Here is a 17697-nt window from a genome sequence, read left to right on the forward strand (position 1 = left end):
TACGCTATGAGAATCTGTGGTCCCTCAACAGTTAAAGCAACAACAGGTTTAATTTAGAAGAAAACACAATACGGTCAGGTGTATATTTATGATCACTGAGAGGCGATGTAAATTTCAACAGGTGACAAGAAAGGTAATGTAGTATACTGTATATTCCACGAATAGTATTAGACACCAAAGGAGATCTTGATATGCCATTTGTATTAAAATGTTTACAGTTTCCCGTGAGAATAGTTTTTGCTATGACAATTAACAAATCACAAGGACAAACATTTGAAAAACTTACTGTAGATTATTAATTAGAAAAAAAGAAACGATATTCACTCACGGACAGTTATACGTTGCGTTGTCACAATGTATCTCCAAAAACAGAATCAAAATTCAATGCAATCTTGAAGAAAATGAAATTTCAAATATTGTTTTTACTGAAGCTTTAACTCTTTGAGGGCTGAATATTTTTTCCAAAAAAATCAGTTTTCTGAAAAGCACACAGTGCACTGGTTTCACACATAAATCAACATAAAACGTCTGTTGCTGTGTGCTGTGGCTGTTGTTGACGCATGTTCAGCATCTCTGGCAGCAGTGGCTGCACGGGGGCGTCTCGATAATCATCAGGAATGCACAGTGAGCTGGCTGCCTGCCTGTCTTCACACAGTAGGTGGGTGGCAGTCACAGTGTGATGCAATATGGTTTGCATCTCCTGTCATCATAAGTGGTGGTCCTCCCAGGTGAACACTGCTATAGGCGCATCAGCTACACAAAGTGTTCAGCACCACAATCAACTGGCGACCAATCAGATGATGCTGGTACCTCACTTTCGTTTTCAATATCCATCTCCAGATCACTTGCATCAAGTCAGAGTCCTATTCAACGAAATTACGTAAAACGTCCATGGAGTATTTTGCTTTGTACATTCGCTTTGGTCTCTTGCCAGATGTTGATGCCATTTTAGAGGTTGTTTGCTCTTCGCTACTCAGGCACGCGTAGGGCATCGAGATTAAATCAACAAAGCAATGTAACATTCCTTCTAGCAAAGAGAGTCGAACTAAAACGCAAGGGTGAGTTTTGTTGCAGTTTACAGCTGATTACTGTCCTCTACCCCTGAATTTTGACAAAAGTCAACATCAGCCCTGAAAGAGTTTTGAAGTAAAAGTTCAAATAATGAAACTGAAACAATTCCAAAGGAAAAAAAAAAAGCTTTTAAAATTGTATATCCGATTATCCAAGCACGGGGTTTGGCGAGCGAAGCAAGCAGGGGTCAGAGCCCCCTAGTCTGAAATAAATAAATGTGACACAGATATTTTAAGAAATCTAAAAAATCCCTTCTTGTTAAATTTCCAATTGTTTCAAAGGGACTTCTGGCTATTTTAAAATATCTTGAAAGGCAATTGAGACATTTCAAGATGAGCATGAAGATATTTTGAGATATACTGTATTGAAATGTGTTTTGGATATCTGAAAATGGACTGGAAGCTATTTTGAGATATTTTTGAGTAAAGCTCTAATTCCTATAAATTTCAAAAATGGCCGTAAACTGCTCCAGTTCAAGGGTGGACAGATGTGTTGATGGCCTACAGCACTTTTCATATTCCTCTTTTTGGACATTTTTTAGCAAGATTTCATACAGTGCTTAACTACATACATGTTATTCCTAATAATAAAAATAATAGGTATAAAACATGTGGCTTTTTTTGGATGTTTATTGTGCCAAGATGGCATTTTTTCCATTTTAGCTAATCCTGCCATATTGTGCCCCTTACTTCTCTACCAACAGAGCCGTTACTCTCAGAGATGCATCCACAGGAAGGAGACTTTGCTGTTCTTACTCACTTATATTAAACTTGGAGATAGATACTCATTTATTGATAAAGGGTCTGGGTGCCAGAAAGGAAGGACAGGCATCCGATAAAGGAAGGACTGATACCCGGCCATAATGGAAGGACTGGGTGAACAGACTTCACAGGTGCAGGTCATTCCCACACGACAGGTGGCTGCCATTCTTAAATGGCTCATAAAATATTTCTGTTAAACTCTTTGCATTGATGCCTACACTTCAATCATGTAATGATTTCTTCATTTCAGAACCTTTGTGGTAATACTAGGGTGTTGTACCGTGTTAGCCATTATGAATGTAGAGAAAAGCCAAGCAAAATTACACCTTTTATTGGCTAACTAAAAAGATTACAATATATAAGCTTTCGAGGCAACTCATGCCCCATTACATCTTGCCTGAAGAAGGGGCTTGAGTTGCCTCGAAAGCTTATATATTGTAATCTTTTTAGTTAGCCAATGAAAAGTGTCATTTTGCTTGGCTTTTCTCAAGATCCTTTGTGGTGGCATACTGAGACAAAATGTGGAAATTGTGTCACTGTCCAAATATATATGGACCTAACTGAATGCAGCAATCATGACCTATTGGTATTTCACAAATCTATTACCATCTATTCATTCTTGTTTACTACATGAAGCCTTACAGATCTAAATAAGTAAAGGTTCTTTCTGAAACCTTCATGTGGACGGGTGTTTTAGGAACAAAGAAATTGCTCTGATGTGACATCGCTAAAAAGAGCTACGCTGGCACTTTTATTTTTAAGGGAGTACTGAGATGGGAAACTCACACACACTCGCGCATTCGCACACTCGCTCTCTCCTTTGTCTCTCTCGCGCACACACACACGCACGCACAGGTCCACTGGCAGAACTTGCCAACTCCACACTGATGGACGCCGGAGTCGAGAGCCTGAGCTGACGCGCTAGCTCATATCAACACACATTTAAATATTACATCAACCTAAACAGCTCCTCGTTTTCAGTGCCAGCCTTTACAGCGTTGGCGCCCCAGCACGTACCTTTGAAAGTAATGCCCGCAGAACATCCCGAGCAGCATCTTGGCGGCGACGGGGCTCGGCGTCATTTTATAGCAGCACAGAAGGACGGGGGCCAGGAAAGCAGGCAGCTCCTGGATGAACCAGGCGACTTTTGCCCCAAGTTCAGTACCTCCGGCAATCGTTTTTATGTAGCGCCCGTAACTGAAGGCATTGCGTACAAACACCTGTCGGTAACAGAACAAGACGCCTGCGAAAGCGAGAGCCGTAGTATAGGCGATGACGAGACCCTCGCAACACTGCATGGCTGCCAGCCGCTCTGTAGCCAGTCGCCTGCTGGTCTGTTAGCGCGGATCGGCCTGGTGGTTTGCTCAATTAATGTGACGGTTGGACATCACGTTTCGTAAAGCAAAGAGCTTCCTCTTTAGACGCCAACAAGGAATGCGGTGAATAACTTGCTTTTTTTTTGTTTTTGCTCTCTTTATTATTTTCATAACGGCGAAAGCTTTGCATAATAAATTATAATAGATAAGACACCGAGTGTTGGTAATATATATAATGTCAAAGTAGGATTTTAGATTTTTTTTTTCAAATTTGGAAATATCACATTGACTCAAATACTCAGACCCTTAAACTGTGGCTGAGGTGCATCCAATTTTATTGATGATCATTGAGATGTTTCAATGCCTTGTTTGGAGTCCACCTGTGGTTACCTTAATTGATTGGACATGATTAAGAAAGGCAAACACTTGTCCATAGAAGGTCCCACGGCTGACAATGTGTTTCAGAGAAAAAAATAAGCCATGAGGTCAACGGAATTTCCTGCAGAGCTTTGAGGCAAGATTGTGTCCAGTCACAGATCCGGAGAAGGCTACAAAAACCCTTCTGCAGCATTAAAGGTTTCTAAGACCACAAGTGGCCTTCATAATTCTTATGTGGAAGTGTGGAACAACCACGACAATACCTACAGCTGGACACCTGACCAAACTGAGTAACCAGGAGAGAAGTGCAAGGAGGCGACCAAGAGCCCAGTTTGGCCAGATAGACACAGACATAGACATTGTCTGAGGACTCTCAAACTGTGACAAATAAGACCCTCTGTTCTGATGAAGTCATGATGAGCATCATTTCTGGAGGAAAGCAGGCGCCGCTTATCACCTCTGCAACATTATTCCAATGGTGAAGTATGGTGGTATCACACCAGGGACTTGTTATTCAGGAGTAGGGACTGGCAGACTAGTCAGGGTTGAGGGACACTGAACTGAACAAAGTACAGAGATATTCCTGATCCACAGCCTTCTGGACCTCAGACTGGACCAAAGGTCCAGTAGACCCTAAGCTCAATGCAAAAACAACTCTGGCAATAATCATGAGTGGCCTAGCCAGAGCTCAGACTTGAACCCAATCAAAGATCTCTGGAAAGACGTGAAAGCAGTTGTCCAGCGATGGTCTCCATCCAACTGACAAAGCCTGGGAGGATCTGCAGAGAAGAATGACAGAAAATCCCCAAATCCAGGTCTGCATGTGAAGTTTGAAGTGTCCAAGAGAACTCCAAGCTGGATTTGCTACCAAAGGGGCTTCAACTAAGTATTGAGTAAAGGGTCATGTGGTCAATGTGATATTTCAGTTTTTCATTTTCAATAAACTTGCAAAAAATTCTAAGAATTCTGTGTTTGCTTTCTCATTTTGTTGTATTGAGTGTGGCTTGATGAGGGAAAAAAATTTAAATGATTTAAACACAAGGATATAACAAAATGTGGAAAAGTCGAAGGGTCCGAATATACTTTATACAAATAAATATGCAAATAAATAAGTTAAATATAATGGAATATTAGCATACATACTGTATTTCATGAAATTCAGTTAGATTTGGACAGCAACACAATTTTCATAATTTTGGGTCTATGTGTCATCACAATGGATTTAAAATAAAGTGACCATCATGTGATTGAAGTGTAGACTTTCATCTTTAATTTAAGGGGCTTACCAAAAATATCATCTACAGTGGTGTGAAAAACTATTTGCCCCCTTCCTGATTTCTTATTCTTTTGCATGTTTGTCACACAAAATGTTTCTGATCATCAAACACATTTTACCATTAGTCAAATATAACACAAGTAAACACAAAATGCAGTTTTTAAATGATGGTTTTAATTATTTAGGGAGAAAAAAAAATCCAAACCTACATGGCCCTGTGTGAAAAAGTAATTGCCCCTTGTTAAAAATAACCTAACTGTGGTGTATGACACCTGAGTTCAATTTCCGTAGCCACCCCAGGCCTGATTACTGCCACACCTGTTTCAATCAAGAAATCACTTAAATAGGAGCTGCCTGACACAGAGAAGTAGACCAAAAGCACCTCAAAAGCTAGACATCATGCCAAGATCCAAAGAAATTCAGGAACAAATGAGAACAGAAGTAATTGAGATCTATCAGTCTGGTAAAGGTTATAAAGCCATTTCTAAAGCTTTGGGACTCCAGCGAACCACAGTGAGAACCATTATCCACAAATGGCAAAACATGGAACAGTGGTGAACCTTCCCAGGAGTGGCCGGCCGACCAAAATTACCCCAAGAGCGCAGAGACGACTCATCCGAGAGGTCACAAAAGACCCCAGGACAACGTCTAAAGAACTGCAGGCCTCACTTGCCTCAATTAAGGTCAGTGTTCACGACTCCACCATAAGAAAGAGACTAGGCAAAACGGCCTGCATGGCAGATTTCCAAGACGCAAACCACTGTTAAGCAAAAAGAACATTAGGGCTCGTCTCAATTTTGCTAAGAAACATCTCAATGATTGCCAAGACTTTTGGGAAAATACCTTGTGGACTGATGAGACAAAAGTTGAACTTTTTGGAAGGCAAATGTCCCGTTACATCTGGCGTAAAAGGAACACAGCATTTCAGAAAAGAACATCATACCAACAGTAAAATATGGTTGTGGTAGTGTGATGGTCTGGGGTTGTTTTGCTGCTTCAGGACCTGGAAGGCTTGCTGTGATAGATGGAACCATGAATTCTACTGTCTACCAAAAATCCTGAAGGAGAATGTCCGCCATCTGTTCGTCAACTCAAGCTGAAGCGATCTTGGGTGCTGCAACAGGACAATGACCCAAAACACACCAGCAAATCCACCTCTGAATGGCTGAAGAAAAACAAAATGAAGACTTTGGAGTGGCCTAGTCAAAGTCCTGACCTGAATCCAATTGAGATGCTATGGCATGACCTTAAAAAGGCGGTTCATGCTAGAAAACCCTCAAATAAAGCTGAATTACAACAATTCTGCAAAGATGAGTGGGCCAAAATTCCTCCAGAGCGCTGTAAAAGACTCATTGCAAGTTATCGCAAACGCTTGATTGCAGTTATTGCTGCTAAGGGTGGCCCAACCAGTTATTAGATTCAGGGGGCAATTACTTTTTCACACAGGGCCATGTTGGTTTGGATTTTTTTTTCTCCCTAAATAATAAAAACCATCATTTAAAAACTGCATTTTGTGTTTACTTGTGTTATATTTGACTAATGGTTAAATGTGTTTGATGATCAGAAACATTTTGTATGACAAACATGCAAAAGAATAAGAAATCAGGAAGGGGGCAAATAGTTTTTCACATCACTGTAAGTCCACATTAGTGATGTTGAATTTTGCATCAGGCCTAAATCTATGTACTCATGTAGAGTGAATGCCTTAGGAAATGAACATCAGTATGCAAAAATTAATTTGTATAAATTCAAAGTGGCTGCTGCTGGCAATGTACGCAGCTCACAACAGCCAGGCAGTATATATTCTAGAAGAAGCAATAGTCTCTCTAAAATAACAACATATTCTCTACTTGGTCTCATTGCCACCCTACCCTAGGCAATTCTTTGGAATTCACTGAAACGTCTGCAATATGCGACTTCGGCATCAGCTTGCTTTATGATTGCTAAGAGCTTGACTAGCGTGAGATGTACAGTAATATTCCAATAAAGCAAATCCAAGAGAATGCTGGAAACGTGAAGCAAGTCCATCTGCAGAAAGCTCACACATTGGCTCGCAGCAGCTGCCCACTTATTTACGTGGATTGTGGTCGCTGAGTGACCCCACTTTAAAAATGTTTATAATTTCAACATTGTCTGGCTTTGTGCACAGTATGTGAGTTCGGTGCAAGCAAGGAACAAAATCTTATTGTTCCTTCCTGATACATGGAAATGTGTACTCTGTAAAATCTAAAATGTGTTACTCATTAGATACTTTATGCTGCAATTAAAAAAAATATATACACTTTTGACAAGGATGATAAATCTAACCGACAGCATGGGACCCGCCAAGTTAGAGAAAGTTCAAAGTACTCAGGCAACATTCAGTATGGACTGCAGTAACTGGTGAGCACCGCTTGTAAGAATCTGCCAAAAGGATCATTTGAAAATGTTTTAAGTTGACAATGAAAGAGTAGGGCTGCCTTAGCATGCATCTGCAATGTGTTGGAAATGTGACATTTTGTTAGCGGTTCTATTACCATCTCATGATTTGCTTTCTTTTTCATTTCTTCTTTGTTGGTTGCAGTTCATTTTTGGTGTTTTTAATAGCGTTAGCATGTTTCTGATGCTTGTTTGTTAAATTGTGAGGGTGCTGCATGCTGTTTATCGGTTGTTATGGTAACCAATGGGCAGCGTGTGATGGCACAGAGTTGAGGGTACAAAGGGGTCAGGCTGTTTGATTTATGGATAAACAAAGTCTTTCGTGGTGGTCTATGATCCAGGTAGATGTTCTGGTTACTTAATCCCTGGCTATGGTTTTGATTTGGGTATTCATGAAAGACAAGACAGACCCCCACTTTCAGATTAGGTTTAGTTTTTGACTTACATTTCATCTCCAGGTTGTTATTAAAAGCCCCTTCTTGGTGTCTCCACTCACACAGGTGAGGGCAGTGGGTAGAGCTGAGATGAGGTTGGTGCAGGAGGAAGAAAATCAAGCAAGGACGGAGCAAATAGTAAAGGAAACCAACCGAGAGGCTGAAGAGTGAGCTTTAAAGACAGGCAGGATGGTTCGCGTGGCGATGAAGAGCACCAAGTCCAATACCCTTTGAAAGACATCTTTGGATTTTTGAGATGAAACTTAAAGGAAATAATTGGATATAACAGTGGTTCCCAAACTCAGTCCTAGAGACCCCTTGGGGCTGAAAGTTTTCATTTCAACCAACTTCTGCTTTTAATGGAATTGCTAAGCCTAATTCAGTCAGCTGTTTTTTTCCAGTTTCTGTGTTTTGGGGTCAATGAAGAAATGACAAAAGTTAAGTGTATCTATACTAATAAAAGGCAAAGCCCTCACTGACTCACTCACTCACTCACTGACTCACTCATCACTAATTCGTATTTAAGCATTTAACCAATCACATTTCAGTCATCATTTGTTGCCAGGCAGAGAGGCCTTCACAATCCGTTGTGTAGGCACTCGAACACAGAATAAATGTCGATTAACCTGTTGCTTTAACCAATCAGATTTTGAGTTGGTGTCAGTAGGGCCCTCTAGTAGGCGTATGGCAACGTCACCGTATTCAGACCCATTGATAGGATAGAAGCCGTTATGAGGGACTCTACGAGGCCACTGAACGCACCGCAAACGCTTCGAGCGAAAGATCGTCGCGCGCACTACGGCCAACTCTATGGCAGGATTCTGGATAATATTATTTGCCAGACACAGACCAGATTTCAAGACCACGAAAATCTGATGTTTGTCACGCTCCTCGAGCCCCAGAAGTTTCGGGAATGCAAGAAAAATTTCACGCATGCAGCCTTCTCTAGTTTAACACAAGAGCCACGGAGCGCTTTTTGATCTGTCTCGGCTAAAAACAGAACTGACTGTAATGTATGCCATGGATGATTTTGCAGGAGAATCTCCCACTGATCTCCTTGACTTCCTTCATCAGAAAAATCTGAATGAGAGCGCGGGGCAGCTGTTCACATTGGTATATTTGGCGGTGAGCATTCCCGTGTACACTGCTTCTGTTGAGCAGACATTTTCAGCCCTAAAGCGAATTCAAACTTATGCCAGAAATACCATAGGGCGGGTTCGCCTTTCACCATTAGCTTCGATGGCGATAGAAAGTGAGGTTTTGATGGAACTGAAGCGCACGGATAATCCGTATGACAGAGTAATTGAACTGTTTTTGGGGAAAGAGAGGAGGATGGATTTTATTTACAAATAATCCGTATTTTTGGTGAGTAAAATGTTGCAATTTTCCTAAATAATATTGCAAGTTTATGAGTTATTATTGATTTTTTTTTTGACTTTTTTATGTGTGTCGCGGCTGTGGCTGCAGTAGAAAGGAACTTGTTCATCCCTGGTTTGTCTATAAAATAAAGGCATTTATTGTGGCTACAGGAGTATATATATATATATATATATATTGTGATGGATGGCCGGCCATTTATCCCGGCCAATACCCCCAAGCCGCCAGGTGGAGCCCTCCTTGCAGTATGGAGGTCCCCAGAAGACCAGCAGGGCATCATGGACAATGTGGTTTTTATGCACAGCCCTGCTGGATGCCATGGGGACAACTAGGGGATGCTGCAGGGAGGAATAATGGCTATTTTCCCTACGCCCCGGAAGCATACGTGGACAAGAGGAATGAAATGCTTCCGGGGTGAAAAAAAAAGAAGTGGTACCTGACCCGGAAGTGATTGAGAGTCACATGGACTGGGAATTAGGAACACTTCCGGGTCAGGAGATATAAAAGGACTGTGGGAGCTCCCAGATGGCGAGCTGAGCTGGATGGAAGGGTGGCAACGCGTCTGGGAGTGGAGGATTGTTTATTGATTGTGATTAGTGTTTGTATTTATGAGTATAGTGGTGGAGAGTGTGCTTGTGCACTGTGGCAATTTAATAAAGTCGAATTTTGGACTTTTACCTGATGTCTGGAGTCATGAACAGGGGTTCAAGGGAGCGAGAGCGCCCCCTATCTACCACTATATATATATATATATATATACACACCCCGATCTACATACTGTCAAATAAACAAACCACACGGCGTGGCGCAACACGAGAGGCTTCGCCTCCAGCGCTGACGTCCGAGGTTCGATTTCCGAGAGGAGGTGCAGTGAGTGTGTACTGCCTGATGAGCCCAGAATTAGGGCGAAACACGTGCCGCGTACTGTTTGCATTATTTGACAGTAAAACTATTTCAATATATTCAATATATATATATTAGCGCTTCCCGATTCATTTTACCCTCACACCCACCTGATTTGAGAAGAACTATGAAAAAATATGAGGTTAACGCAGAAAAACAGATCACCAATTGCAGCTTTATGAATAATGGATACTTTATTCGCCATCAATAATTGTTTTGGTAAAGCCATACTCAGTGTAATCCTCCTTCCATGTTCTAATTTCTTCACGACTAGCCATGATTAAATGAACGGTAAAAAAGTAAGAGCCAAGCGAGGGTGACTTATCCAGGCAGGCAGGCAGGCAACAGCTCAATCAATGTAAGTTGAATTTAGTCTTTAAATTTCTATGGTGAAGAAAAATTTATGCAATGATGACTAAATTTAACTTACATTCCTACCAAACATATTTCTGTCGACTAAATAAAAATTACTTCTATTTAAACTTGAAATAGAACTTGAACAGATACGATAGTTCATGATACCCACGCAGCACTAACTGCACGTAAGAGCAGGAGTCATCCGTTTTAACAAGCAGCGTATTACACTGATACAAAATAGCCTGCCCATTTAATTATTTAGGAATGGATAGATAAATTAAGATTTTGTACAAATAATGTTTTTCATTTTTCTTCCTCGATGGATTCTGCCCCCCCCAGCAACAGCTGCTCGCACCCCAAAGAAGATATATATATATATATATATATATATATATACTGTATATATATATATATATATATACACTGCTCAAAAGAATTAAAGGAACATTCGCCATAGAATACCAGAATTGGCAGATGCACCACTGGTGCCCTGTGCTTTTTACAGATGAGAGCAGGTTCACCCTGAGCACGTGACAGAAGTGAAAGGGTCTGGAAAAGCCATGAAGAACATTATGCTGCCTGTAACATCATTCAGCATGAGCAGTTTGGTGGTGGGTTAATGATTGTCTGGGGAGGCATATCCATGGAGGGTCACACAGACCACTACAGGCTTGACAAAGGCACCTTGGCTGCCATTAGGTATCAGGATGAAATCCTTGGACCCATTGTCGGACCCTATGCTGGTGCAGTGGCTCCTGGTGCACGACAATTCCTGGCCTCATGTGGTGAGAGTATGCAGGCAGTTCCTGGAGGATGAAGGAATTGATACCATTGACTGGCCACCACACTTTCCTGACCTTAATCCAATAGAACACCTCTGGGACATTATGTTTTGGTCCATCCAATGCCACCAGGTTGCACCTCAGACTGTCCAGGAGCTCAGTGATGCCCTGGTCCAGATCTGGGAGGAGATCCCCCACAACACCATCTGTCATCTCATTAGAAGCATGCACCGATGTTGTCAGGCATGTATACAAAACACAGGGGCCATACAAAGTGCTGCATACAATTTTGAGTTGCTGCAATAAATTTTGGCAAAATGGACTAGCCTGCCACATAATTTTTTCACTCTGATTTTTGGGGCGTCTTTGAATTCAGGGCTCTGTAGGTTGATCATTTTCATTTCCATCAAACGATGTGGCATCCTTTCGTTCCTAACACATTACCCAGTCTATATCAGTATAGATATCCAGGAGGATTTCTTTTTCCCATTGAGATCTGATGTGTTTTAATTTTAATTTTTTTGAGCAGTTTATATATATATATATATATATATATATATATATATATATATATATATATATATATATATATATATATATATATATATATATATATATATATATATATATAGATAGATAGATAGATAGATAGATAGATATATACAGTGGTGTGAAAAACTATTTGCCCCCTTCCTGATTTCTTATTCTTTTGCATGTTTGTCATACAAAATGTTTCTGATCATCAAACACATTTAACCATTAGTCAAATATAACACAAGTAAACACAAAATGCAGTTTTTAAATGATGGTTTTATTATTTAGGGAGAAAAAAAATCCAAACCTACATGGCCCTGTGTGAAAAAGTAATTGCCCCCTGAACCTAATAACCGGTTGGGCCACCCTTAGCAGCAATAACTGCAATCAAGCGTTTGCGATAACTTGCAATGAGTCTTTTACAGCGCTCTGGAGGAATTTTGGCCCACTCATCTTTGCAGAATTGTTGTAATTCAGCTTTATTTGAGGGTTTTCTAGCATGAACCGCCTTTTTAAGGTCATGGCATAGCATCTCGATTGGATTCAGGTCAGGACTTTGACTAGGCCACTCCAAAGTCTTCATTTTGTTTTTCTTCAGCCATTCAGAGGTGGATTTGCTGGTGTGTTTTGGGTCATTGTCCTGTTGCAGCACCCAAGATCGCTTCAGCTTGAGTTGACGAGCAGATGGCCGGACATTCTCTGCCAAGCAGGCCGTTTTTGCCCAGTCTCTTTCTTTTGGTGGAGTCGTGAACACTGACCATAATTGAGGCAAGTGAGGCCTGCAGTTCTTTAGACGTTGTCCTGGGGTCTTTTGTGATCTCTCAGATGAGTCGTCTCTGCGCTCTTGGGGTAATTTTGGTCGGCCGGCCACTCCTGGGAAGGTTCACCACTGTTCCATGTTTTTGCCATTTGTGGATAACGGCTCTCACTGTGGTTCGCTGGAGTCCCAAAGCTTTAGAAATGGCTTTATAACCTTTACCAGACTGATAGATCTCAATTACTTCTGTTCTTATTTGTTCCTGAATTTCTTTGGATCTTGGCATGATGTCTAGCTTTTAAGGTGCTTTTGGTCTACTTCTCTTTGTCAGGCAGCTCCTATTTAAGTGATTTCTTGATTGAAACAGGTGTGGCAGTAATCAGGCCTGGGGGTGGCTACGGAAATTGAACTCAGGTGTGATACACCACAGTTAGGTTATCTTTTAACAAGGGGGCAATTACTTTTTCACACAGGGCCATGTAGGTTTGGATTTTTTTCTCCCTAAATAATAAAAACCATCATTTTAAAACTGCATTTTGAGTTTACTTGTGTTATATTTGACTAATGGTTAAATGTGTTTGATGATCAGAAACATTTTGTGTGACAAACATGCAAAAGAATAAGAAATCAGGAAGGGGGCAAATAGTTTTTCACACCACTGTATTTGAGTATTGTGGTGGAGAGTGTGCTTTATGCACTGTGGTGATTAAATAAAGTCAAAGTTTGGACTTTTACCTGGTGTCTGGAGTCGTGGACAGGGGTTCAAGGGAGCGAGAACGCCCCCTATCTACCACACTATCTATTGAAGAGAGTGGCTTAAATGCTCATATTTCCTTATTCTCATATTATATATTTATAAAATGTTCAGGTTGTCTGTCTGTCACACAGAAACTCACAAACCACTGGGCCTTGAATCTTGGTCTTGGTCTCAATTGAGATGTTCTCCACTTGTGCGGTACATTTACCCCTTGTAATAGAACAAGTTCAGGTAAGCTTTATTTTTTTCAGCCTTTTTACTTTATGAGGGATGAGTGCCAAATGGCTGAAAGGTTTCCAAAACCTTTCGTGTTTCGTGTAAGCTCAAAAGAGACAAATCAAAAATCAAAGTCAAAATATCCATCCGTCCGTTATCCAACCCGCTGTATCCTAACTACAGGGTCACAGAGGTCTGCTGGAGCCAATCCCAGTCAACACAGGGTGCAAGGCAGGAACAAACCCTGGGCAGGGCGCACTCACACACACACCAAGCACAATTTAGGATCACCAATGCACCTAACCTGCATGTCTTTGGACTGTGGGAGGAAACCGGAGTACTTGGAGGAAACCCATGCAGACACGGGGAGAACATGCAAACTCCACGCAGGGAGGACCAGGGAAGCAAACCCAGGTCTCCTAACTGCGAGGGAGAAGCACTACCCACTGCGCTACCATGCCGCCAAGTCAAAATATACTTCGCAAAAAACTTTAACTGAAGAAACTTAACCAACAATAAGCATAGTAACTCCCAGAGATTTATTATGGTTCATCTGCAAACTCGTCAAGGATTAAATCAGTGACATCACGCTAATCAATGGCATAATGTGCGACTTCTGGGATTACCTGACATCTTGTCCAGGTCTCGAGATGGTGATGTCCAGGGAAAAGATGTCAAAGAAAATCAGCATTTATTTATTTATCATTCAAGTGGAAATAAGAAGGACAGAAACTCATTTTGTGTATAACAAAACTCCCAAAACTAAGAGAAAAGACTGAAAAGAAGAAGTGAAATAATGACAAGAAAAATGTATACCATAACATAGAGTATGCATTGTGAAGGTAAAAATTATACTTGATAGCCACCAGAGCACAGTGTCAGTATGTGTACGGAGCCCCTGAAGGTACGTGACAAAAAAAAAATCTTATTTCTCATACACTCAAGAAAATATCCCATCCTGGATGCAAATGAGGAAGTTTTGCATGTGCACGAGTAAATTTTTTTTTTTATACATGCAAGAAAGTTTCACATGGTCACAGCATATTTTTGTATGTGTACTTTCTCGTGCTCCTGAGATATTTTCGAATGACTACAAGAAAGTTTTGCCTGCTTGCACGACATTTTAGCAAAGCACGGTGTAAGCACCGCTCCACTCAAATGGATTAGCTCTCTTTTTCATGGCTGTTTTCTTGGTTCGCTATCCTAATAAGGCCTTGGTCACTCAGCCGTCAGTGTTAGACTGAAACGCAGACGGCTGTGCAAATGTTCCCCTTTCATAGGGTACATCTACACGGGCTTTCTTGATGGGTTCTACATTTACATAACGGTTGCCCAAATACCACTACGAGATTTCCCGGTCAAATAGTACTGCATTTGCACTTGTCACTGCTCCCTGCACAGTTTCCGGTACCACCGTTACAATATTTTTGCATGCATACAAGAAGGCTTTACTTGCTCACAAGATATTTTTTAAATATGCACAAGAATGTTTTGTCGTATCAAAATGTATACATAATGCCATATTTATACGTAACGTCACAAGTGTGACGACATGGTCATGTGACCAGTATCAAGGTGTTGGGTAAATCAACCAAGACAGTAAAAATGACGAGTTAATCTTCAGTTTAAAATGTTAAACAAACCATAAGAATTAAACTTTATGGATGTGAAAACTCAATAAAATGCAAAAATACGCACATACATTTTATGCTGTTCGCTCTTCGTGAAGTTATTCACTCTGTACACCTATTTAGGGGTTTTGGGACCTGTGGATTTTCAATTGTGAATCAACTAAAGTGAGCATTTTTTAGCTATTTTGTGATCCCATCATCAGGACGCAGGTCCTGGCCTTGACATTAGGCATCGATTACTTGAAGGACTTAAAGGGTCGACTCTGGTGGTTATTCCTTAACCGTGTTTTGCAGATAAAACCTTCCGCTTGCAATTTACTAAAAGCCTTTTATTTATTGATTTCCAGGGAATGAATTTCTTGCTCTGGTGCCTGACTCCTGAAATTTTGTCTCTTATGAAAGATCGGCTTGCCTCATTGATATAACCGCGGTTTGTATATTTGAATAATGCGTATCTCCTCTACCTTCCCATTTCTCCTTATTGTCTCTCATAAGTCGTGGTAACATGGGATTGCATGAAGTATACAATTGTGTAAAGACCTGACCAAAGTGTTAATAATTCATCAACAATGTTCTCTTTAGGTATTGTAACTATCAAATAGGTCATCCTGGCTAAGAAAGGGGAAGAATCCTTACCTGGACAGGAAGCCCCAGGTGGATGGACAGGCGTCCCAACAGGTTATACTTATACATATACCCTTATACCCTTTCTTGGCTTGGATCAAAGGGAAGGACATTAAATGGCAGCAACTCTGGATATCAGTGCCTATTCAAACACCAGCCGGTAATGTAGCCCTGCTGAGGTCTAGAGGTGCCGTAAGAGGGCACTGCAGGGAGTCACACCCCTTACTATTTGGGACTTCCATACAACTTGGCAGTGCTTCCAACAGGCAAAGCCCTGGCACCGGAAGTACTCCCGCTTCCTCAATAAAAATGACTGCACAAGTCAGGCGAGTCAAAGCTGCGAGGAAGGAAGGAAGGCAACACTTGACTGAAGGAGAGCAGTGCTGGGGTGAGAGAGAGAGAGGACGGAGAGATGACTTGTGTTTTGTGCGTCTATTAACATGCTATTTGTGTAATAAAATACACTTTATTTGGACTGTCTTGTGTGCTTGTGTTTGTAATTTGGGGCTCACTGGCGCCCCCAGGCTCCCATAGTGTGTAGGCTCCAGTGAACCATCAGCATCAAAGAACCTCTTAATCTTCAAAAAGGATTTTCATGACTGAAAAACGACTGGTATGTTATTGTCAGCAAAATGCAGTGACCCGAGAAGTTAGTTGAAATATTTTCCACTCGCAATCTGTTGTCAATAAGTGTCCTGGAGTGAAAACTCTTCAATTTATGCCCTGCAGGCTGCTAGTATTAAATTTCAATTATGAGGCTCAAACAAACCAGGATGAAAAAAATTTACAGGACTTTAATTACAGGCATTGCGATCACCCCGTTCTTGGACATTAATTTATGCATCTGTTCAAGCTGGCTTCTCTTTCGATCTTTTATTATATGGGGGAAAAATACAGATGCCAAAGAAACTGTTTTAATTAATTTGTAACTGGGGAACGGATGGACGCCGTTGGGACTAGGAATTTCAAAATTAGTTTACAGCTTCAGAAAGGAAGGAGTGCAGAATCACTTAAAAGATCAGACACTTGAGATGCAAGATAACATTCTTGTCACAGTACAATGCAACCAAATCATTTGGAGGAAGCCTACAGATGCCTTAGTATACATGAGTAAATAATAAACTAAGTAAACATTAAACTATGAGAAGCACACTACTATTACTATTAACAGTCCCAAATATACACAGAGTAAAAGTAAAGGTAAACATGTAAACATAAATTAGTAAATAATAAATGAAGTCACAAATAAATGAGGCCACAGTGATGATTACAGTCAATGTAATGGTCATGAGTTCCACATGGGTCACGTGTCCATGTGTGACTGTGTGTGGTTGATGCAGATGTGCAGTTCAGGTCAATCAGTAGTGATCTCTGTTACAGGACGGGATAGTGATTGCTGCGCATTTATTAGGCTGATTGCTTCTGGGGAAAAGTTGTTCTTCAGCCTGGTAGTGCGGGCATGCAGGACTATGAAGTGCCTGCCAGACAGCAGAGAAGTAAAAATGCTATGGCTGGGGTGGGTTGGATCTTTAGTCATTCGTCATCGGGACAAGAGAGTCAAGAAAATCTGTGCAATGTCCCAAAACTACATGTGTCCATTTTACCATATACAGTATACAGCTCACCCAAGGGACCAAAAGAGATGACGACTTAAGGGCAACATAGGAGGTGACATCAGAGATCAAGGCATGTGTGACCATTTCATCTGGACAATGGAGAACATAACCTATGAATAACACCAATCGCTAAATTAAATGCCGCCCAGGACAACATCCACTCTTTGATTTTTCTGATTTTCAGTAAGCTCTTCTAAGACTTTACAGGTATATCAAAACTTTTCAATCTGTTTTAATTTTGTCCTATTATACATACTTCTATTTGGTATTGTTATACATTCATAAATACCATTGCTTTTATATTTTCCAAACTTTGTCTTTTATCTAGAGTGATACAGATAATAAAAGGGCACAAAGTGTGGGTTAGATTGCTGCTTTCTTGTCCACAGGGTTTATCAAGGCTACTGAGGTTGCTCCTCAGTAATCTGAAGAACTGCAGTAAAAGTAAGGCATTGTTTGGTTGGTAAGTGGTATATAACCACAAGAGTT

At 40.9% G+C, this 17697-nt stretch overlaps 1 protein-coding gene across 2 annotated transcripts in view; it reads right to left on the bottom strand.

Moving 5' to 3' along the window:
• LOC120516843 (3-oxo-5-alpha-steroid 4-dehydrogenase 2-like) overlaps window positions 1–17697 on the bottom strand; it is a 99401-nt gene that overhangs the window by 52089 nt on the left and 29615 nt on the right. Inside the window, exon 1 of one of the 2 annotated variants that reach the window (XM_039738800.1) lies at window positions 2850–3165. The exons of the other annotated variant lie outside the window; for it this stretch is intronic. Within the exon in view, the coding sequence (XP_039594734.1) occupies window positions 2850–3130 (281 nt within the window). The 5' untranslated portion in view covers window positions 3131–3165. Of the gene's footprint in view, window positions 1–2849; window positions 3166–17697 lie in introns of those variants that run through there. 2 annotated transcript variants of the gene reach the window in all.

This window comes from Polypterus senegalus, chromosome 16 (assembly GCF_016835505.1).
Source record: "Polypterus senegalus isolate Bchr_013 chromosome 16, ASM1683550v1, whole genome shotgun sequence".
Classification (NCBI taxonomy): domain Eukaryota; kingdom Metazoa; phylum Chordata; class Cladistia; order Polypteriformes; family Polypteridae; genus Polypterus; species Polypterus senegalus.